General features: G+C 39.8%; 1 protein-coding gene and 1 long non-coding RNA gene across 4 annotated transcripts; one reads left to right on the top strand and one right to left on the bottom strand.

Moving 5' to 3' along the window:
- On the bottom strand, positions 1-24,461 carry LOC139130355 (zinc finger protein 850-like). Of its 3 annotated transcripts, none has more exons than XM_070696138.1 (4): positions 24,302-24,461; positions 21,190-21,293; positions 11,943-12,079; positions 1-4,652 (listed from the first exon to the last, which is right to left on the bottom strand). In XM_070696138.1, exon 4 carries the CDS (start codon positions 4,276-4,278, stop codon positions 1,579-1,581), a length of 2,700 nt encoding a protein of 899 aa, XP_070552239.1. In that variant the 5' UTR covers positions 4,279-4,652; positions 11,943-12,079; positions 21,190-21,293; positions 24,302-24,461; the 3' UTR covers positions 1-1,578. The 3 variants fall into 3 exon arrangements, with proteins under 3 accessions (XP_070552239.1, XP_070552240.1, XP_070552238.1); XM_070696139.1 differs by having other exon boundaries at positions 21,190-21,264; positions 24,302-24,458; XM_070696137.1 differs by lacking the exon at positions 21,190-21,293 and having other exon boundaries at positions 24,302-24,459.
- Positions 14,647-15,665, top strand: LOC139130378 (uncharacterized). Its single transcript, XR_011551836.1, has 2 exons — positions 14,647-14,727; positions 15,505-15,665. It is a non-coding gene; the product is annotated as an uncharacterized lncRNA (long non-coding RNA).

The following is a 24,461-nucleotide window of genomic DNA, read 5'->3' as shown; positions in this document are numbered from 1 at the left end:
AACAGGCAAAAAGTAACAATGAACATTACACAAAAATTACTGATATAGACTTATAGCTGATGTTCTGTCTTTTGTCACAATTACTAGTACTATATAAAATCATTTCTATCATAAAATAACATTCTGTATATTGGAAAGGAATACAACAATTCTGATATTCAAATGTCCTTTTGTAAAAAGGTCAAGACTAACAAATTAACAAAAATAAAAAGAAAGTTTGTAATGTCTGACAATGAAAGTAGCAAAAACCGATATTTTGAATCTTCATTTTAAGGGTAGAGTGGAATAGCCATGTGATCAACCAATAAAACAAAAGATTTTTAGTTGTCATGACTCATCCTTCAAGATCAATCTGTAACAAATATAATTCTACAGAAAATGGTTCAATACTTATTTTGATTGGCCTTTCCTGCATTGAAAAAAAGTTTGGAACGGTAAGTATATAATCATGCTCATTTCATTGAAGTTAAAGACTATTTTTCACAGCTACATGTTTTCTTGTAACGCTCAACTTGGAAAAGCTTTCGGCATGTGTATGATGAATTGTACCTAAATCTGATACTCATTCTTAAAGTAGTATGCACCTCAAAGGTGAAAAACTAAAACTTTTGCTCGAACTTTCCTTAAGGAATCTTTCATCCATTGTCTTTCAAAATCCTATACAAATCAGGGGTCATCGTGCAAATTTTGGAATTACCGATATTTGAAATTCAACCTGGCTGCCTCAATTTATTAACTGTACCTGGTAAATACCAAATGTGAGCTAAATATTACATTTTGGTTTTTCGAAAAACTAAGACAGTGAAGGTTTTTTTTCTCTCCTAGAGTTTTAAAAAGAGCACCAACAAGTGGTAGATCATAAATTTTTTAGAAATTTGAGTGTCCCAATATCAGTCCCTGATGCGCATTCTACCTTAAGATATGCCTAAACACCCCCTTTGCATTAAAGCAGTATTTGACAGGAACCAATTGTCATCACTTGCTCTGATTGACAAATATGGATTAGAAACAAAATCTTAATGTTGTATTCAAATGGTCTTTTACCCAAATGGATTCTTTAGTGATTCCCCCAGTGTGACTTGATGACTAAACATTGTACTTTGAGTCGAAATGGTTTTCCAACAACAGAGATACCTGTTCAACCGCGTTTGATTTTGTAATATTTAACCACTTTCTTTGCACACATGGTTTCTCACCTGTGTGGATACTTTTTTACACTTCAGCTTAGTGTGACCGCGACAAGTTTCATAATTCTTTCAATTGAAATGGTTTTTCAGAAGTGTGGATTCAGATGTGGCTGTTACAAAGGCTTTTCTGTACAAAAACTTGCTCACTTTGACTTCAAACGACCTTTCACCTGTGTAACTTCCCACTTTGCTGATTTTACCTACATGTTTAACCACTCTTTGCAGTGAAATGCTTTTTCATCTGTGTGGTTTACAAAGTGGCAATGCAAATGGCTTTTCAGTTTTACCACGGTCCCTCCACAAAAGCACCATGGTTTTACAACATTCTTTGTTTTCAAATGTCCTTTCACCAGTGTGGATCCTTGTGTGAGTTTTTAGAGTTGATTTTTGTCTACTCATTTATCACATTTTTTGCAGGTTTTTCAGCTGTGTGGATTACAACATGGTCATTCAAATGGCTTTTCCATACAAATGTTTTACCACATTCTTTGCATTCAAAAGGCCTTTCACCAGTATGAATTCTTTTGTGCCTATTCAGCGTGGCTGGATCTCTGAACTTTTTATCGCATTCTTTGCATTCAAATGGTTTTTCAGCTGTGTGGAATAGCAAGTGCCTTTTCAAATAGATATTCCGTATAAATTTTTTACCACATTCTTTGCATTCATATGGCCTTTCACCAGTATGAAGTCTTCTGTGGTATACTAGTGTGCTTTGATCTCTGAACTTGTCACCACATTCTTTGCATTCAAATGGTTTTTCTCCTGTGTGGCTTAGAAAGTGGCTATCCAAAACGCTCTTCTGTACAAAGGTTTTACCACATTCTTTGCATTGGTATGGCCTTTCACCAGTATGAGTTCTTTTGTGATAACGCAGTGTATGTGGATGTCTAAATGTTTTACCACATACTTTGCATTCATATGGCTTTTCACCAGTATGAATTCTTCTGTGGTATACTAGTGTGCTTTGATCTCTGAACTTATCACCACATTCTTTGCATTCAAATGGTTTTTCAGCTGTGTGGAATAGCAAGTGCCTTTTCAAATAGATATTCCGTATAAATTTTTTACCACATTCTTTGCATTCATATGGCCTTTCACCAGTATGAAGTCTTCTGTGGTATACTAGTGTGCTTTGATCTCTGAACTTATCACCACATTCTTTGCATTCAAATGGTTTTTCTCCTGTGTGGATTAGAAAGTGGCTATCCAAACGGCTTTTCTGTACAAAGGTTTTACCACATTCTTTGCATTCATATGGCCTTTCACCAGTATGAGTTCTTTTGTGATAACGCAGTGTATGTGGATGTCTAAATGTTTTACCACATACTTTGCATTCATATGGCTTTTCACCAGTATGAAGTCTTTTGTGCATAGTCAGTGTTTGTTGATGTCTAAATTTTTTACCACATTCTTTGCATTGAAAAGGTTTTGCACCTGTGTGAACTAGAAGGTGGCTATCTAAATGGCTTTTTGTTACAAATTTTCTACAACATTCTTTGCATTCAAATGGCCTTTCACCAGTGTGTAATCTTGTGTGTGTCTCTAGGTCTGATTTTCGTATGAACATTTTATCACACTGTTTGCAGTGAAATGGTTTTTCACCTGTGTGGATACGAGAGTGCACGTTCAAATGGACTTTCTGTATAAATGTTTTACCACATACTTTGCATTCATATGGCCTTTCACCAGTATGAATTCTTTCGTGTTTACGTAGAGATGATCTTTCTTTGAACGTTTTACCACATTGTTTGCAGGGAAATGATTTTTCACCTGTGTTGGTATCACAGTGCAAGTTCAAATGGCATTTCTGTCCAAATGTTTTACCACATTCTTTGCATTCAAATGGCCTTTCAGCAGTTTGATTTATTGTGTGCTTCTTCAGTGCATTTTGATTTCGAAACATTTTGCCACATTGTTTGCATTTGAATGGTTTTTCACCTGTGTGGATTAGAATGTGTACATCCAAAAAATCTTTCCTTCGAAACGTTTTACCACATTCTTTGCATTCAAATGGCCTTTCACCAGTATGAATTCTTTTGTGTTTTTTCAGTGTCCCTTGATCTTTGAACGTCTTACCACATTCTTTGCATTCAAACTTTTCACCTGTGTGGACTAGAAAGTGGAAACTCAAATCCCTTTTTTGTACAAATGTTTCACCACATTCTTTGCATTCAAATGGCCTTTCACCAGTATGAATTCTTTTGTGATAATTTAGTCCGTGTCGAGTTCTGAGTGTCTTACCACATTCTTGGCATTCAAATGGCCTTTCTCCGGTATGAACTATTTTGTGTGTATTCAGTCTGCTTTGATCAATGAACTTTTTACCACATTCTTTGCATTCAAATATTTTTTCATTTTTGTGGATAAGAGAGTGCCTGTTCAAATTGCTTTTCCATGCAAATGTTTTACCACATTCTTTGCATACAAATGGCTTTTCACCAGTATGGAATCTTTTGTGACTGTTCAGTCCAGCTTGAGAATTGAACTTTTTATCACATTCTTTGCATTCAAATGGTTTTTCACCTGTGTGGATAAGAATATGCTCATTCAAATGGCTTTTTGTCCCAAATGTTTTACCACACTCTTGGCATTCAAATGGCCTTTCACCAGTATGAATTCTTTTGTGACTATTCAGTTTGCTTTGATCAATGAACTTTTTACCACATTCTTTGCATTCAAATCGTTTTTCTTCTGTGTGGATTTTTGTGTGATGATTTAGTGCCGATTTTTGAGCAAAATTTTTACCACATTCTATGCAGTGAAATGGTTTTTCAGCTGTGTGGTTTCTAAGAACGTGTGACTTCCAATTGCTTTTCTGTATAAAAGTTTTACCACACTCTTGGCATTCAAATGGCCTTTCACCTGTGTGGAGTAGAGAGTGACACTTCAAATATCTTTTAGTTGCAAATGTTTTACCACATACTTTGCATTCAAAGGGTTTTTCACCTTTGTGGATTAGAAGGTGGCTATTCAGATGCTGTTGCTGTACAAATGTTTTGCCACATTCTTTGCATTCATATGTCTTTTCATTGGTATGCATTGTGTATCCACTGTGCTCTGACATCTGAATGTTTAACAACACTCTTTGCATCCAAAAGATTTTTAATCCATGTGTAGTCTAATGTGGCTCACCAAATTGCTTTGCTTACAAAAGTTTTGCCACAATCTATGCATCAAGAGGATCTTACACCTATGTGAAGTTTGATGTGATTTTCAATACTGCCATGACTTGTTATTGTTCCAGAACATTCTGTGCTTTCAATCAGTGTTCTGTGGACTCTGATGTAATTCCTCAGATCTTAATCCTGAAAATGTTTTCCAAAATTCTCTGCATAAATGTCTTGCCAAATAGTTCTTTTCCCGATTGGTCATGCTCAATATCATCACAAGGGTTGTTTCTATACAATGATCATTGAAGTCTTACATAGCCATCTTGAATCAGGATGTTAGTGATGAGGGACACGTCTGAAGATAGAAAAGACAGTAATGTACATTAAAATATGAAAACATCTTGTATCCCATTCAATGGACTAGAGATAAATAAAAATGTCATAACTCCTAAAGAAGTTACACAACTTGCATATAACAGTTTTGAATTAGTAAACAAAATGGTTTGTGTCTACAAAGAAAAGCAGTTTAGTTACAAAGTATTTTGTACCTATTTACCGGTACATCAACGTAAATGGACTCTGTGCAAAAAAGAATCTTTAAATCATGGTTTAAAATAAAAAAAATAATCAAAAAACAGGTGTTAATATTAATTTGTTTGTGCTTACATATGTTTGATACTATGAGGTTATTACGAAAATACCGCAAAGGATGCACGAGGACATTGGCGCAGCGTATCGCCCAACGCAAAGCGGAGGGCGATGCGCTGCACTAATGTTCTCATGCATCCTTTGCGGTATTTTCGTAATAACCTTATTATTATACATCTTACATTGGTGACTGGGGCATCAAATTGTCAGAGTAGTGGCCGTTTTCATACAATATCAACAATTTTTCTTACGATTTATAGCGCAAGTGTGGAACGCTATCTCGGACGCGCTTCTGCAAGTTCTGGATAGTGTGTGATTGTGTGTGTGCACTACACACGTACGTACAGAGTGCGCAAGACATGTTCTGGCACTCATCCGATGAGTCTTTTGAAACCGTTCAACAGTGAACGTGCACAGATACAGCCGCAGGGGATGGGGTGCCTTGAAACCGTACGTGTTATGGAACGGGCATTCCGGACGGCTTTTTTTAGCACACGCAAAATTCTATTGTTCTCGATGGTAGATGTATAATAATTCTTGTTATCATACTTGCTTTTGACATAAACACGGGACATTTATGAATTTTTACATGACATATTTGTTTCATGTTTACTTTTTATTTCAAGGTATTATTCAAGCAGAGATGTCACCAAAATGTTAATTCTGTATCAAGGAACTGTATAATCAGTTTGATTTGAAACAGCGATATAAACACTGTGTAGACATTTACATTGCTTACAAACTATGATGAAAAGCATTCTTACAACAGCAAGCAAGTTGACCTAAATAGCAGGCAAATTACCCAATCAGCACGACAGCAGTGCTGCCTCCCCAATGTCAATGCAAACTAGTCAACAACACATCAACTGTTATAAATTTTTCAGCTGAAAGTCATGGAAAACATAATAGTACAAAGCTCAAGATTCAAAGTGGCGCACATTTTTTTGGTACTGTTGGCATGAGGTTTTCCCGATCTGCTACGATCACGATCATTGGTTCTGATATCACGCAGTATTGTCCACTCGGGCATTGTTTTTGCTAACTCAAGTTATTTTTTATTCTTTGTTCTGCTATTTTTTTAGATTTTGTATGAACTCGATTGTTCTTGTTTGATTATTTCAATCTCACATGATAAATGCAGCCCTGTAGCACAGTACCCGGCAACGGGCAGTGCAGTTGTCTACGGCTTCCCTGCGATGTTGTACATCCCCACAAATCCGTTATCCATTTCTGTCACTTCAGAAACAAAATCAGTCACAATCCTTTTTTTGTGTAATTAATTACGGCCAAAAAAAGAAAAAGAAATGTTTCTGGTCAGCGCGCGCGTCACTTGAACAACAGCACGTCACCCTTTTTTTTCTGTTTGTGGCCGGCGGCCGTGGCTGACACCAAACCAAAATGGCTGAAGAGAAAGAGAAAATTCTTTGGGGGGCATGATCAGTGACTGCATGAACAGTATATATATGTGACTATATTGATAAAACTATAAAACTGACCCTCCTCCCTCCCTTGAGAGAAAAAAAAATAAAAAATAAAAATAAACTATAAAGCATTTGCAAGCAAAGCGAAGTTCCAGAGACCAGAGCAGCGGAAGAAACAAGAGAATGTGTGACAAAGATAGGTGCAGTGCTTTGGATTTTAATATTCACGCACGTACCTACCGGTATAGTTAAGGGCTGATAGCAGTAAACACCATAATACAACTAAAAGCAAGGTAGTCCGGGGAATTACAGTACACAGATTACAAATGCCTACATGTACGGTAAAAACGCAACAGATACATACTGGGGCAACAACGCACGGAAATGTATATCAGACGACATTCTCGCGAGCCAGAGCAATAATTTTCGCTCTGCTGACCAACGCAAAAATCAATCGCTTGATGGGTAGCGCTGAGTTGTTGCCGTTAAGAGGCGCGTTGTTTACGACGATGATCAGACGAGAGGAAACATGGTCCTCGGCCATTGAAATTGAAAACCAAGGCCACATGCATTTTCATTTGATTAAAAGCACAGACTAAAACAATTTTCATTGCTAAGTCGCTGTTTTCACAAGATACTGAGCGTTTGATCTTGGAAAGTTGAGTTGCTTTTACGTGCAGCCAACGCATGCCATTGCGGTGACAGACAGTTCACTATGAATGCCTAGCCCTGCATGGCAGGGCAGTGTTACCGGTGTTAAACGGCCTCGCAGACTGATATAGGAAAAACCGCTGGTGGCTCCTCAGAAATACGGCGGGCAGTTTCTCCGCCAAAACAGCCGATTTTGAATCCAAATTGTGCATTGATCTTCGTTTTCGAGCACACCCACCTCGCCTTGGTACACGATGTGCCTAGCCGCGCTTGTAAACTTACGGAAAGCCTACTTTTCTCTCTCTATGCGAGCGAAGCGATCGTACCGCCGCCACTGTTACCTCATTAGCATTCTGGCGAAACAGTATAGCCACGTACGGCGAGTATTTAGAGAAAAATAAAATCAAAAAGCAACAAAAAACAAAGCGTAAGAAAGCTAGAATTATTAAAGGTATGGAAATCGATCCCAGGGCCTAGGAGTGGCACATGTAAAACAGTGTGTATCTTTGCGTCAGAGGCGGAATAAACTATGAGTGTCTCTATTTATCCAGGAAATCTTAATCCCGATTGCTATGTTTGTACGCATATAGGGCCAGCCAACGTTAGGGACACAAAAAACAACACGGGGAACGAACAGGCAGTGGCTTTGAACAAAATCAATGTACCCGGTACTTCACCAATATTCGTAGCTTGACGCACTTTGAACATACCGGTAGCTCGTAACAAGGGACAGAGGAAAGCCCATGGAACTACGTGTACAACTATAACAGTCACTCATGTAGTTGGTGCACAGTGGAGATTTTTTGGCTCAACAACTTTGACGGATGATGGACTGACCTTTCCCACTGCAAGCCAATTATTATCTTACTCGATTCAGCACAAAAGTTTCGTATGGACTGTTGACGCGGTGTTTACAGTTGTTACGTGGTAGCAAATCCTAGTTGAATCGACGACTGCTGCGTAAACAGTCACTGAATAAACTGTGCACGCATTTACGAGCACTGGATATTTTTACCGTTTTTAATCGAAAACCGTCCGTATACGCGTATGACGGTGACAAAAACAACACAAGGAATCTGGCATACATTGTTACTGAATTACTTTGACCAAAAAATTCACCTAAATTCCGAATGATGATCAAACAGAACTCTGCAGGTTTCCGGACTAAACGACCCCAAACCGACCGGATCTCAGTCAACTGTACCGGGCTCGACGTCTACTCTGTCAGCGTCAACTCAAACTTTCATTCCAGACAACTTTACCCAACAAACTGGCAATATACTAAATTTACGTTGAAAAAATTCAAACTGTGTATCGTATTGAAAAAAATCTTACCGGGGCCACGGAGCAAATTAAAAAGCCAACAAACCCCAACAGAAACATTGGAATGATCATTAGTGTGCAAGGTCGCTGTATTATATGTCAGGGTAAAAAAAATCTAGCTTTTTCAGGACGGTGCAAAAGGCGGGGCAGAATTAGACAAGATTACGACCAATGTGTTACCGCCGATGGTACATAACGTACTGTTGATAGCAGGTAGTTCGGTGTCCAGTGATAAACACGATTCCTAATATACCACGGCTGTTGATTTGAACTGCCTCCGATCGAAAATTGTCAATACAAAGACATGATGTCAATAATTTTGCGAGATTATAAGTACCCGCTGTCTTCTCGCCAAATAGCTGCGATCAAGATCATTACATGTATGATAGAAGCAATCGACCGCCGAACACCTGCTTGCTGTTCTTATACACAACGTGTAAAAATGGGTTATTCCTGCTGAGAAATACGACAGCAAATATTGCAATGTGAATTTCTTACTATCTTCCTCGCAATGATTTTTTCATCTGTGTCTATTTTACCATGGTTACTGGACCATTTCTGACGATTTTTACTGACAAAGAATCAGTTCACACTTATTGTGGGAACACATTGCAAACACGTTCAAAATTTTCATCACATGAAAGATTACCGTAATCCCCGTTCCAAAGATGTAGGAAATGTATAATTGGTTGTTTCATGAACAATCCCAAACTGCAGCCTCTAAATACAAAATGATTTTTCTTCTGAACAACAACTGTTCCCGACAACTTTACAATCGCACTCCGGTCATCACATGACGGTTGTAACCGTACATGTGCTGCCGCCAATGGAGAATCAAAAAATCAAAAGTCAAAATGTATAGAAAAAAATATCAATATCCAAGCAATGTAAAACAGAGTAATTTTGATAGGGTCAGTTTATTGTATATTATAAAAAATCTCCAGGCCACTCGGAACATCGTAAGATTATGATCTATCTCGTTCGAATACTACACTCACTCGGATAGGTAAAACTGGGAACTCAGATCGTTAGATACTGCTTCCGCCAAGCGAATCCGCTTTGCTAAAGATGGTAAAATGACCATAATTATTATTGCTAGTCTCTGTAAATTTTGCCGACTATTCGTTAGTAGTTGTCGAATTTATTGAGTTTGTCCGAAAACTATTTCAGTGAATGGCGTAAGGTTCAAGACATGTGAGTGCGAACGCAATATCGATATCGGGAAAGCAAAATCAGTCACAGACAATCGAGGAAGAACATAAGAGTCTATTACATGTAATCTGCGAATTAAATGAATCCTAGGTTACTATTAAAGTAAAAAGGGTAATGTTGTGCCCTGGTTGGGAAAGAAAAATTGATCAAAAAAACGTCGGATAATATTAGAGCAATTTAGTCAAAAACAAGCTCAGAAAAACGTGTAGACTGAGAAGAACGACATCACGGCGATCTTCAGACCTTTCATCATGTTTCAGTCTGAACGGTCAACATTTGATGCTATAATCTATTTCAAGTGTCTCTTTTTGGTCAAATCCGACAGAGATGAGTCAATCGCGGTTTAGTTTCATCGCCCCGACCCGACAGGAAATAATGCAGCTCATGGGCACCTGCATAATCGTGGCATGACCATAGACCCTAAAAACGTTTTTAGGTCTATGCATGAACGTATCCAATGGGCCTCCACTGCCTCGGCCATTGACCATGCATCGCCAGCAAACAACGGTTTTAGACGTCACGAGAGCATTCTTTTCGCACTCTGTGAGCGGTTAAGTGATTTTGGTAGGCAATTGGATTTGGATCGGACTCGAGTTGATTTTGGCCGAAAACAGTATGAAAAGTAGTTGTTCGTGCTCCGTCCAAATTAGATCCGCATGTTGCCGGTTTTGTCCGTGGCAATCAGCAGAGCCGTGGTGGGAGGCGTAGAACGCCGGGAACACACGGCATCGTACGTAGGGCTAGGTCACTATATACTTCCAAAAGAGATCTATCATAAAATATCGTACTGCAGGTCAACATACACATCACCCATTCATAGCCTACAGGTACACAGATCAACAAAACAGGGAGAGGCAATCTGCTTGAAACCATGAAGCAGTCCGTTTGTGTCTGAACTCATCTGAGACTCGTGTTCAGTAACCGTTGGTCAAGTATTTTGCTCAGTGGTAAGAATCGTTTATTCATTGTTGACATCGTAATCGATCCGATGTACACATCAAATGTTTGATCGTTTGCACCTTTTCGCGTCCCCTCGTGATTGGCAGCTGTTTGAATGCTTTCATCTATTGTTCTGTGGACGCTTTGAACACAACATCGAAGCAGTTTTGGCATCAAAAATCAACTTAAAATGGAAAAAATGAGAGAATTTCACCAATAAGGTGATGCAACAAGTATTCACAAAACGTAATATGTTGGAACAGTGCTTTAATTTACACCATGGTTGTTGAAAGCTCCAGATTTTCGGGAGCATTCGTTGACGTCGTTACCGTACGCCACTCATATTGGATTATGAATGCCCAGGGAGATAGGGGGTATTTATAGGCTCCCCCTGCCTTTAATATCTGAACGCAATATGATAGTTGAGCAATGCAAAATAAAAAATAAATAAATGAACACACAAGAAATGCCCGTAAAACCCGTCCGAGCTGAGCGATGACATCATAAGCGCATTGCAATGCATTCTGGGTAATTAAGGTAAAATTTGTGTATAGCATGTTCTATGATAGTAATACCGGAAATAGAGAAAGAAAGAAAGAAAGATAGAAAGAAGGAAAGTGAGCAAAAACTAACAGTTCCAGAGCTGGTCTCTGGAACTAATAAAATGCGTGTCGCCGCACCATTTTTTAAAGAAGGACCTGACCAGAAACATTCCTTTTTTTGGCCTAATGGTCATTTTTGAGATCTTATTACATTGAAAAGTTGTGTATAATTTAGTGTATTTGAAGTCATTCTCTTGTCTTGTTCATTTCAGTATGTTTCTATCGCTTATGTGTCAAATATAAACAGCGATCGAAGAAGTATAGTGGCGTGTTTGTGACTGCTCTGTGTATACCGTGTACATGGAATGAAGATGACCCTAATTTTCAGTATCATTGTGTTGTACATGTATCATGACACACATGCTCTCATGCTTCTACTTCAACCAAAGATGATGGCATTTACTGCAGCACTGATGAAATGCATTAAAACTTGCCTTTCTTGGTAGTTAGATGAAGTTTAAGCCATTTGTGCCCTGATATTAGACTTACAAAACAAATATTCTAGTAAAAGTGTTGTTTTCCTTTTTTTTTTTTTTTTTCATTATGTGATAGTGTGTGCTGTGTTGTTGATTGTCAAAATGGCTCTCTCAGAGCAAAAAAGAGTCAATAGGTTTCATGTCAAATATAACAAGGCAACCATACAAACCTCTGTCCAACAAAATTCAAACATGTGAGAAGCTAACTGCTTATTTGAACTGTGGCCCTAACTCTGTTTCAGGTGTCGTTACCCACTTGAACAGTCACATTGCAGTCATGTGGTATCAGTCAGCTCTATGCATCTATGCATTAAATAAAATAAAGACAAAGCATACATGTGCAACTTAAAAATGATTACATCATATTACTTACCAACTCTACACCAGCAGTCTACTCAATATCAACCGTTGTACTTCCAACACATGTATCCATAAATGATGGTGGACAAGCTGGCGAAGAACTATGGCAACTTCAGATATGTCCCTGATGCAATGCTTCTTGGGTAAACCCTATAAGGTAGATTTCAATAGGTTTAGCTGTCTCAGTTGCAATAAATTTTAAGTGTTAAAAACACTGTCTCAGTATTTGCATTCCCAAATGATCAAACACTAGGCCAATGTCCCTGAGGCTACTATAGACGTGGATGGTATAGAGGACATACATACTATAATACCAGACATAGCAAGTGCAGAGGTCTTTGGCAACATTCTTATGGCAGAAGAATTGTTTCAGTGTGGTTCATACACAGACCCCCTTAACACACATAAGAACTGGCAAAAATAATTGCCGATAAATCACAAAATTAAGTATTTCCAAATTCCTAACTATATGAAATTATCTCAAAACCTAAAGGACCTCAGTGTTTGATCTAGAGTGCGCCATTGCGCATTTTGCGCAAAAAAATCAGCTATGGCGCTATTTTCACAGGCCATGGCGCCATTTCGGGCGCAATATTTCAAGACCGGCGCCTGGTAGTTTGTTTCTGCCAGGCCACTATGTTTTACGCCCATGCTCTACGACAACACGAGGATTTACCGTAACGTGGTATATGTTCAATCACGACATTTTGCGACAATGACGTAAGTTGGATGACGTCTTTGACAGGTCGTGTGCAGAAGGCCATGCGTAGCTATGCCAGCGGTATGATGCCAGCGGTACGATGGTTACTATGCTGTAGCTATATTTGTAAAGCTGTCTCCTCACCCAAGCCCAACCACAGGTTATCGTAATGTTGCTTGGATAGTCGTTCGAGACGGGCGGCCCGCAGGTCGCCGTTTACTTGGAAAAAATAGGGTACCGTTCAGTTTTTACGGCCGGGGGGGCCGGCAAAATCCAGGGGGGGTCATCATAATTTTGGAATCCGCAAAGGGGGGTCATCGCTTTTTCACTGGTAGGAAAGGGGGGGTCACCACATTTTCAAAAACATAATACCAACAATAAAGTTCACTTCATGCCATGGCCATGATCGACCCTCGTTACCGGCGGGCCGCCTTCGGCGGCCCACTACAATAAATATACATTATGTATTACCCATGACCCTCTTAACGGGCAGACGCCTTTGACGGCCCACTTCAATTAGTTTACTTCATGCAATGGCCATGATTGACCCTCTTTACCGGCGGCCGCCTTCGGCGGCCCACTACAATACGTATATATACATTATGTATTACCCATGACCCTCTTAACGGGCAGATGCCTTTGGCGGCCCACTCCAATTAGGTTTACTTCATGCAATGGCCATGATTGACCCTCTTTACCGGCGGGCCGCCTGCGGCGGCCCACTACAATAATTGACTTTATGTAATACCCCATGGCAATCTTACCGTAAATTCCCAATTGAAGCCGCGGCTTGTATTAGAAACATTTTTGAGGGACCCCTGGGATCACGCACTGAATAATGGTAATGGCCGCGCGCCTTCAGCGGCCCTGTCCAGTAAAGTCTACTTTATGCAATAGCCATGATCGACCCTCTTTACCGGCGTGCCACCTTTGGTGGCCCACTAGAATAAAGTTGACTTTACGTAATGGCCCATGACCCTCTTAACCAGAGGGCTGCCTTTGGCGAACCACTCCAATAAAGTTTACTTTATACAATGTCCATGGACATGAGTTGTCTATGGAAATGAAGTTAAAAATTGCCTTACAGTCGTCCTAATTAACAGACGTTTCAATGGATGTGGCTGAGAAGTTTGTGCACTGGCATCGAATAAAGTGCGTACCGGAGTTCAATCCAAACCATGCGGGTAAATTTGACATATGGGTTTTGGTTATTTTTCAGGGGGGGGGGGGGGGGGGGGGTCATCAATTTTTTTCGTCTGACAAAGGGGGGGTCATCTGTTTTTCACAAAAAATGCAGGGGGGGTCTATATTTTTTTGAACACCGGCGACAAGATTTTGCCGGCCCCCCCCCCCCCCCAGGCTAAAAACTGAACGCTCCCTAGAACTGCGGCCGCCCGTCTCGAACGACTATCCAACTTCCAGCAACATTACGATAACCTGTGAGCCCAACATGAAGGGTAACTGGTCGTTTTCGGCACCAAGTCGTTTCGGCCCAAGTCGTTTCGGCCTCGCAATTTCCTTCCCAAAGTCATTTCGGCACCACAACCCCAAGACGTTTCGGCATCCCTGTTTCGATTTGTTTTCAAACTATTTTAATAGTAATTGACTGACCAGTCATATTCGTAAGCGTGACCTTTGCATTCTGACCAGTACTTTTCTGTGCATTTGTGTGACATTTGCCGTGCTGTTTTGGCACCGCTTTCAAAGATTTGCCGTGTGGGCGGCTAGTGCTATCGATAAACTTGTGTCACAGATTTAAAAACGATATGAAGTTTTTTTTCTTACGGTCTCTTACTATGTTCTCACGAAGTGAAGCATGAAGTACATGAATGTTATTTGACACTACTTTTTTAATGCTTTGATTTGCAACATTACGCTCCAGCACTAGTTCCCTCAGATAGCCCTGTGCAGTGCCGAAACGTCTTGGTCGCGGTGCCGAAACGGCTTGGGGCCTGAAATCGGGAGGCCGAAACGTTTGGCCGAAACGACTGGTGCCGAAACGTCTAGAAACCCGATGGAAGGAGGTACAACGATGGAAGTGTCAGAAACTGACACGCAGACCGATGCTACCGGTTCGCAACACAACCGCACCCCGCAGGTGAATACAATTTTGGAATTTTACCGTTGACTTCGATATGTAAGGCTACCATATGTAAGCTTAGACTGTAGTACGTTATGATCAAATAGCAAGCAATGCTGATACGGTATAACTATTTTACATGATGGAGTGGCCGGGACTGGTATTCAGTGCATGGTGTCGTGGACGCTAATTTCTGACATTTCTTGGGGTGATCAAAATATCCGAGTGGTAGGGAATGGTTATGTTTGTAAACTGGCAGCGAGTTTCCGAGGACAAGTCACTTGTTTATTTATTCGTTTGGCAGTGACTCGCATACCAGTGTGGTAGCCACGTGGGGTTTCCAGTCGTACAAAAACGGTTTAGATATTTCATATTTCTGTCATCAAACAAATAGAGAAGAGAGTGAGTGTTTTTGTCTCAGTTTAATTTTTCTCTAGTATACGTAAATCTAGTATTTTACAGGTTTGATAATTTATTTTTTTCAACTTATTTACGTGAACCCCCAAATTTTATTTTAGTCCTTAACTCTAAACTTGAAATTTTGAAGAAATATAAGATAAAGGACACACTCTCAAATCTAAGTTTATTGTTTCTCTGGATACCAAAATCTAGCATTTAACATTTTTAATAGTTTATTTTTTTAATTTATTTACCCCCTCTTTACATTTTATTCCTTTACTCTTTACTTAAAATTGATTCAGAAATGGTACATGTTAAGGTGAAATTTTTATTAAAATCAGATTTGGTATTTCAGTGTTTACAGCTCAATAAAAAAATCATATTTTCTTCTCTCAGGTGAAGTGGCTGTCACAATGGCACTGGCTGTACTATGGACATGATGAATGGTAGCTGATGGTACATGTCTGCAATAAAACATATGCATAATCATCAGTATTGAGTTGAGAAAATGGTCAAAATTTGAAAAAAAAACGAATAAAAGTGTGTTATTAAATGTTGACTCACCTGTACGTCTGTCTTTTTGAAGAGATCCTTCTTGCGGGTGAACTGCCAGTCACTGCAGTAACTTCATATTATTTGATTAAAGGGACAGTAGCTGTCACTTTTAATAGGCTGCTTTCAGTGTTTTTATTCTGAGTATCAAAATGGTTTTTGTAATTCTTAAAAAATCAAGTTTGTCAACAAAGTCTGTATATCCACTCTATTTCTAGCAGTGGTATTGTTGACAATTGAACCTAAATTAAATTGTGAACAATAAGGTTTACTTTACAACTAAAACGTGTATAACTAAAACATAGTTGACAAACTGATTGCTAGTGAAATAACTTGAAGCTCAATAGAAAACTGCCGTTGTTGAATGACACACAGAAAGAAAAATATCAACAGTTACCTACTGCACCTTTTTGTCAATTCCTTCAGCACACAGTGGAATTTGTCTTTGCAAATGTTGCCTGGCAACCCAATCTGTCCATTATAAGCATTTTGATTAATAATTCTGGGGGACCACTTTTTATCCGCTGGTTGGGATCAACAAGGGCCCTCTTTAAAAATTGCAAGGGCCCAGCATGGCCCCCTTTTTTTGCCAATGGCCCCTTTTTTTCAAGGAGTGGGCCCACGATGGCCCCTATTTTTGAAGTCCTAGATCAAACACTGGGACCTGTATACCAAAAAGCAAAGCTATCTGACCAGCAGGGTTTTGAAGAAGCAACCAACTAACAGCCAACAGAGCTTTGCTGTGTACAGAAGAACTATTTGTGACATATGTGTTGATGAAGAAGGTGGAAATCTTTGCTAATTAAATTTCAGGATGGCTTGACCAAAAATGGTTGAGAAACAAATTTATTGATCAAAAATGGCAAAAATTGCCCAAAAATTGTAGATTTCATCATAATTTGAATATATCACATTTTGATCATCCCTATGAAGGTGTAATTCAAATATCAAAGCTATAAGTAAGACTTGTGGCTTTTATGAAATAAATTTTTGACCAAAATTGACAAACATATTGCCTTAAAAATACAAATTTGCATATTTCTATACAATTTGAAGAGATATGAAATGTCATCTCTGGGGACCTATATCCCAAATACCGAAACTGTCTGTCTGACCAGCAGTTGTGAGGAATATTTGTAAAGATTTTTTGACCAAAAATGACAATAATTGCCTTAAAAATATAAATTTGCACAATTTTAACAAATCTAAGTTAGGTCATCCCTAGGGACCAGTTTACCAAATATCAAAGCTGTCTATCCAGTGGTTCCTAAGAAGATTTTTTACCAAAAATGGCTTTTTTTTAGCTAATTTATATATTTCAACAATATCAAAAAAAACAAAAAAAATAAGTTCGTCATAATGATATTTTGCATCTAAACAATAAATATCACTTCTGTAAGTACTGCGGTTCTCAAAATATTTGAGTGGACGGACATCCTCACAAACGGACATAGATACATACATACACACAGACTGATGAAGGATGCCAGACGGATACCCATAGTCTATAGCAACTAAAAATGAATTTTCGAGGAAGTTCTGTCAATTTTGAGACTCATTATATTTCAAATACAAAATCATAGAGGCAAAATGAACACGCATTTATATCTCAAGTATTACCATTGACAATTATCTTCCTCGGGGAATCGTCATGTGAGAGGATATCAAGATACAGAAACAGTGTAGAGACTCCAAGTCATCAAAGATAACACCGTTTATTTCTTACAAATGAATGCTACATATTGCAAGATATATAGTTCCTTCTCTCAAGATGTTGTCCATTCGTCTGAGCTGGAGTTTGTAAAGACACCTTGTATATAACAATTCAATGTGTACAATCCTTATTTACATACAAATGAAACGCACTGTGGATAATAATGTATTTGGTGCCAAGAATCCTACATGTATCAATGGCCAACACCATAAACACGAGAACAGCATGTACTTGCTAGATTTCTCACATACCATATGGTCATCCCATAGTCTGAACCTGATAATTAACCTTTATACCGATTTGACGTCAAAGTCAATGAACTCTGTGTAACACAAGAACACTCTTAAAAGTTAACTGAGCAAGGTTTAAAAACAAAGGTTTTCAGGAAGTACATATGGGACACTACATAACCCTGTACAGAGTGATCCTATTATGAACCACTATTGCCTTATTTTTTGAGTTAGGATTTAGACTTAGCATTGTGTCATTTATATAAGTTCCGGTATACTGATGATATATTCCTGGGTCCACTGTTCTGTGTTGGATGTTAGAGAATTAGAAACAGCAGCATGCTTTATAAAAGCAAATTGACACTCTGATTGCAACTTATGTAACTTTATCCTATCCACATTGCCTATATTTACAAAACATGTTGACATTTATTACAGTTCCCATCCCACTCACAAATTATGTTGTTTTCTAGCTTGTTCACACTTTGACCTCTGTGTGAGCTTTATTTGTAGGTAAATTGTGTTAGTAGTCATGTGACTGAAGATTCCAGGTAGGTAACCCATAAAAATCCCTAGTGTAAACATTGTGTTATCATGAAATCAGTTATGGGGTTCACATCTAGGCCCAGGGCCGGCCAGAACTAATCCGGCAGAATGTGAGAAGATAAGCTAATCTTTTGTCCGCGTTCACATTACGTTCAACGCTGTCCTAGCCTAGATCATTTGGTAGCGTCTGCAACTGTCCACAACCGAGCCTGCAGCGGGATTTACTGCAGGTCTGCTGCCCATAATCTGGCTAAGTTCTTCGTAAAACATACAGGTCTTTCTTCGCCGACCGCTTGTCGTATTATTATCAGAAACTTTTTTGAATTCGGACTTCAAATGTTTCATCTTACCACAGTCCCGAGGGACCGTGATCTTACGTTTGCATTGATCTGGGCTACGTTCAAACCCATGCTCTGACAAACGCTGTGAGATGATATTGTAGGCGATTCGATCCCTTGACGTGCCGTCCATCAGATTTTTCACCATATCTTCGTTCCAAATGCCTAAAAGACACTTGGTTTCTTCCGTAGCCCAGTTGACTACTCGACTCACCATGTCTAAAATGATACTGAATCTATAGGGGGGTTTACACGTGGGAGTTAAGTCCGGAGTAGACACCGGAATAAATATAAACCTGTGTCAGTTGGACGTGTGAACAGACAACACCGAACTAACAAAGAACTAAATTAATTCGGTGTCAGAGGGCTGGTCCAGGTTCGGTGCTCCGTACTAAACAATGGCCTATTTACACGTGTGACCAGAACACCGAACTAAACGCCGAACTACTAGTATATCCTGTCTTCGGTTCGGTCATTACCACAATGGACGGTGTTCAAGTAAGAAGCTCTCGCGATCGCGGCAACAATTAGTCACAGGAAGAGATCAGGCTACTAATTTCAATCTGGAGAGACGAAAACGTCATGTATGATGGACGGCACGTCGAGGGATCGGCAAGTGTATGAAGACGTCGCTGCCAAGGCCAGGGAGAAGGGACTCGAGAGGACAGCGGAACAATGCCACAACAAAATCAAACGGTTGCGAGCTCAGTTCAAGTCCGTGTCCGACAACAACCGTCATAGTGGCAGAGCTAGAAAAACGATGCCATTTTACGATGAGTTTTTAGTAAAGGGAAAGCAACTGATAGTAAAGGGAAAGCAACTCCACACATCGTTCATATTTGGGTTGTTTGCGTTTTGTGTATGATATTGTGTATAATATAAGTGTACATCATGTTTGGCTGTTTTATGTAAAATGTCGCTTAGCCATGGCGGGTACGATATAGTGGGAATAGAAACCGTATGTCGCCTGTATACGGTAGTATGGTTACAGAAAGTATCCGATGAAGTCTGGCGCTTATAAGTGTGTCGCCTATATTTCTGTTCCATCTATATGCGATTATTGGTTGGTTTTGGAACAGTTTTTTAGTGTTTCGTCTTTTTCAAGTTCACTCCAGTTTTATGTCAGGGCCTTCTTGATTTTGTCGTGTCGATGTACGGGCTATACGTTGTTATGAAGACTATTGTATTGTTGGTGGCGTTATTGGTTTCTTTTTGTTGTTCAAGCAGTCTTTTCCTGCTTTTATGATCTGTCTCTCTGATAATGCGTTCTATTTCATTTTTTTTATATTGTCGATCTTGTAATTTTTCACTAATTTTTTTTCACTAAATTGTGTGACTTTCTGTGTAAAATCGGTTTCGTTGTTACGTGTTCTGATGTATGGTAATGTTTCACCTTTGATCAGACCGTTGAATGTTGCTGCCAGATGGCATGAGTTTCTTGTAAGAACTGGAAAATATCTGTTGGTTTTGTGTGTGTCTTGATGTCGAGAATATTCTCTTTGTTGTACCGACGACCTTTGTAGATAGTCAGGTCTAAATATGTGATTTCTTGAGAGGAGCTTTCAAACGAAAATTTGAAAGTAGGATGCATTTTGTTGATGTTTGATATGAATTCATTGAGTTCGTGTTGTGTTCCGATGAAAATCAGAAAAACATCGTCCCTGAACCTCAGCCAGGTCGGTATTTGTTGTTTGCGTTTCAGTATTATTCTCATTTCTGTCTCGTGAAATGAAGGCCTAATATCTGCTATTTCTGGCGAACAACCCACCGAGATTATTTCCGTATAAGAGCATCCCCATATTTGCCGGTAGAATTCATCGTTGAATGCAAATGTGTTGTTTATTAAGATTATTTCTAGCAGAGCTATCATGTATTTCGTTGTTGGGTACTTGATTATGTAATTGTTTGATGATCTTTCCTGATTTAATGCTCTGCCAACTGATTCAATTGCCTCATAATGTGGTGTATTGGTGTTCATGGAAATCCAGTGTTACTAGTGTCGCATTGGCCGGAACTTTGATTGTCTCAATTTTCCGTATAAGAGTCTGTATTGTAGGTGTCTGTCTAGGTGTTTCATCTTAACATGAAATAGATAATGACATCAGACGGGGCGAGGCCAACAATATTCTCTCCTAGTAAATTTCTTCGCCGAAGGCGTCTCGATTGGTTGACAGAACACAAAAAGAGCGTAGACAGCAGCTACATGATGTGTGGGTCCGCCATTGCAAGCAAGCGATTGTTCTCTAGCCCAGATATCGCTGAGGGCGCTTGACCCGAACTAAATTCATACCTTGTATATGACGTGTAAACGTGAGATCGCTTAGATCGCTGATAAGGAATATTTACAGAACGACTAATCAGATTCCCTCAGGTTTAAAAAAATACACGTGTAAACCCACCTATCGCGATAGGTCAAAGACTACACTGCATGTCAACTACAGAGGGCGTCAACTGGGACCTGAGTCGGACAAAACGCGTTCACATACGCTGTTTACTGCTCGGCCAGAGACCTGGGTCGGCCACAAACCACCCCTCTCGACTAGGACAGAAATTGTCCGGACAGTGGCCGGCCAGAACCGTTCACACCTATTTTTTTGGTCGGCCACGAGCCTGGCTAGGACAAGGACCGAGTCTTTTTTGGCTAATGTGAACGGCCCTAGTGTTTCCACTGTTCTACACATGTTAATCTATCTCGGCTTACCTCCATGGTTGATCTTTATGTATCAGAGCAAATGAGAAAGAGTGGCATCCGTCACGCAGCATCCGTAATGAAAATCTGTTTGACATTTTCATAGTGTTAGATTTCTAAATGAGAAAGTAAAACAACTACATAAACATGTCTCCTTGTCTGTTCTTTGAAGAAATGAATAGTGCCAAAGCTCTTCTACAAACAATTTTGCAGAAATCTCCATTCCATTATCGCTTTTCCTGCCAAGTCCATATTTCACCATCAGGTCAAGATGGTTAAAATTCATGAAACACAACATATTCCATATGGTGTATTTTAACATAATACTGTACATTTGAAAGCTGTTGAAAACATAAATACTGTTAACTTGATTTTTTTTGGACTACAAGATGCTATAACAGATAAAGCGTGGCAAGTGGGTGAAAATATGTCATTTTTTGCTCAATACCGCTTTTTATTGACTTGGCTGATTGGGAAGTGATACAATCTGGCAGGAAAAGGGTTATCTGTACGATGTTTGTTATCAACAGGTGCATTGCTATTTTTATCTATTTATAATAATCAGGCTTTTGCTTCTGAATCAAAGTGCTTTTTCGAAAAGACACTCTAGCTTGCCATGGTATTTATTGAGATTAACTTGTCTATTTTCATCTCTCTGAACTGTGTCTTAAAGCATATAACAGTTTCTTCTCACCATTTCTTTCACAGTTCCTGAGAAAATACACAAAATCTGCACATGGTTCATATTGATATGCTAAAGCAAGCTAACATGTTTAAAGCTGATATTGTACCATTTAGGTAGTAGGCTACTACCTCCATGCATTTACTAACAACAACTCAGTGAGTGATTTGTAGCTAGAGTCTTTCTTGGACATCTATAAACAGTTATTTTAGAGACGGAAAATATGCAATAAATTGAACTTCAACTCTCTGCAATCCTGGCTATCCGCAATCCTTGACACTGTACATTTATCAGATGGCAGTCTTATCATCACCATGTCATATTACACAATAGATGATAAAGACTTAAACGACTCACAATTGTGAAATGAGAAGTCCTGCACTGCAGATCAGAATATCAGGCGAAAATTACTTTTTCAAGGAAGATTGCCACTACTTTATCTCAATGAAATTTTTTGCAAAATTTTATGATTCAGACTTTACGATGCTGCAACTGGTGATAGCACATGTTCATGGCATCCGTGGGGACTAACAACATATATTCTATTAGGAAATTTATCCAAAGCATTCTTTTTCTACATTTGTTAAGTTTTGGTAAGAGCATGGTCTATGGGTAAAGTTCGAGTGATTTCATATTTCAATTTCTTATACAGTGTTAGGCTGGTTCTTCACAGTGGCAGCGGATTCGGACGCGTATGGCTTCCTAGCATGGAAACAAAAAAGTGGGCAAGACAAGGTAAATGTGCTGGAAAACGAAGACCGATGCAAGATTTCGATTCCAAATCAGCTGTTTTCAGTGCGCAAACCACCCACGAAACTGATGCCGAAGTCAGCAATCAGCTGGGCTGTGGTTGGAGGGGTAATGATACCATCGGCATCAGTCCAGCTTCAGTATTGTTTTGCTCGGTTATTTGGGTTGATTTGCCGTCCAACCAAAATACGCGGGCAAATCTCGGAGTTACAGTAGGGCGGCTACATTCAACCCTAGTAAGCATAGCCCTGCGTGTACAATGTGCACAACGTGTGTGTTCCCGGCGTTGTACGGTCTCCAACCTACAGGCGTGCTGTTTTCTGGGTAGTTTCTATAAGTGTAGTTTATTCTACGTTTCGACGTTCTCACAGGCGTGCTGTTTTCTGGGTAGTTTCTATAAGTGTAGTTTATTCTACGTTTCGACGTTCTCTTCCGTAGCCTAATCACCAAGGTAAGAAACAGAATTATCCGGCCTGCCAAGAAAACTGCACGTTCTAGTCGAAAAATAAACACAAATCCTTCATTGAGTTACCTAGTTAGATGCGGAAGGATCTCGGCTGTCCAAAAAACACACTCATGTCACGATAAAATGACAACTTCAGGAGAAATCTGCCGTGTTTTGACAAACTAGGCATTTCTGGCGTCCAACGTTGTAATAACGCAACTCATTATCATAATTGTACGCCGTCCGCATCGCTGATTGGTCCGTGAGCAACGCCATCAACGGCATCAGACTGAGATGCACCACTTTCTATGTGCAGACACCGTCCATTATGTTAATGAGTTGCGTTATTACAACGGTGGCTATCAGAAACGCCGATGTTGTCAAAACGCGGCAGATTTCTTCGAAATTTTCATTTTATCGTGACATGAGTGTGCTTTTTGGACAGCCGAGATCCTTCCGCATCTAACTAGGTAACTCAATGAAGGATTTGTGTTTATTTTTCGACTAGAACGTGCAGTTTTCTTGGCAGGCCGGATAATTCTGTTTCTTACCTTGGAGATTAGGCTACGGAAGAGAACGTCGAAACGTAGAATAAACTACACTTATAGAAACTACCCAGAAAACAGCACGCCTGTGCTCCAACCATAATACTTGGAGGCAGCACGCGGGGCCGGGAAGACGCAGCGTTGTAGAGCCAATGCACAGTCCCTCCATTGTAAAGCATGGAGCTAGCTCTGCATGCATGGCCTCCATAACGTCGGGAACACACAGCCGGCAGCCTGCTGCCTAGCTAGCCATGCAGAGCTATTTAAATAGATGCAAGCTATTAAATACAATATACTTTACACGGTTGACATGCAAGCTCAATGAATCAACTGAAATCGACTGAAAATTTGTGGATACATCTTTGGTTACGAAGAAAAAGGCATTTCCTCAGAGGGGGTCTCAACAACCCCGGGCAATAACCTCTCTACTGCGGATCCGGGGATATATCCGTAGCTCTGCCACTCCTACTAGCCCTGCGTAGGATGCTGTGTGTTCCGCAACAGCTAATGGCTACAGTTAATCGCGGGCGATTAGCTGTAGCGGAACACACGAGTGACACAGCATCGTACGCAGGGCTATGCCACTCCCTGGCTCAGACCATGGAGGTAGTACTAGTAGACTATTTGTACACTGAGTGGCATGGCAAGGCTACGGATCCGAGCAAAATGACCCTAATTATAAGGCTTGACTAGGTTACTTACAATTCAAAACGGAATTTCTTTGACACAAAGTTGTGTCCACACATCGTCAGTCTTGCCGAACTCTGTCAAACGTGGACGATGTCCGTATCCCTGCGTATGCATGCTGTACGTTCCCGGCTTTATTCTCGACCGCCGTTATCCGGGTACTTGCGGGTTCTTG

The sequence above is a fragment of the Ptychodera flava genome, chromosome 4 (assembly GCF_041260155.1).
Source record: "Ptychodera flava strain L36383 chromosome 4, AS_Pfla_20210202, whole genome shotgun sequence".
Taxonomy (NCBI): domain Eukaryota; kingdom Metazoa; phylum Hemichordata; class Enteropneusta; family Ptychoderidae; genus Ptychodera; species Ptychodera flava.
Note: the sequence above shows the minus strand (reverse complement) of the source record. Positions and strands in the feature narration are given on the sequence as shown.

Coding starts and splice junctions, on each gene's coding strand:
- LOC139130355 (XM_070696138.1), bottom strand. CDS start 4,278: ATGCAAAGAGTGTTGTTAAACATTCAGATGTCAGAGCACAGTGGATAC.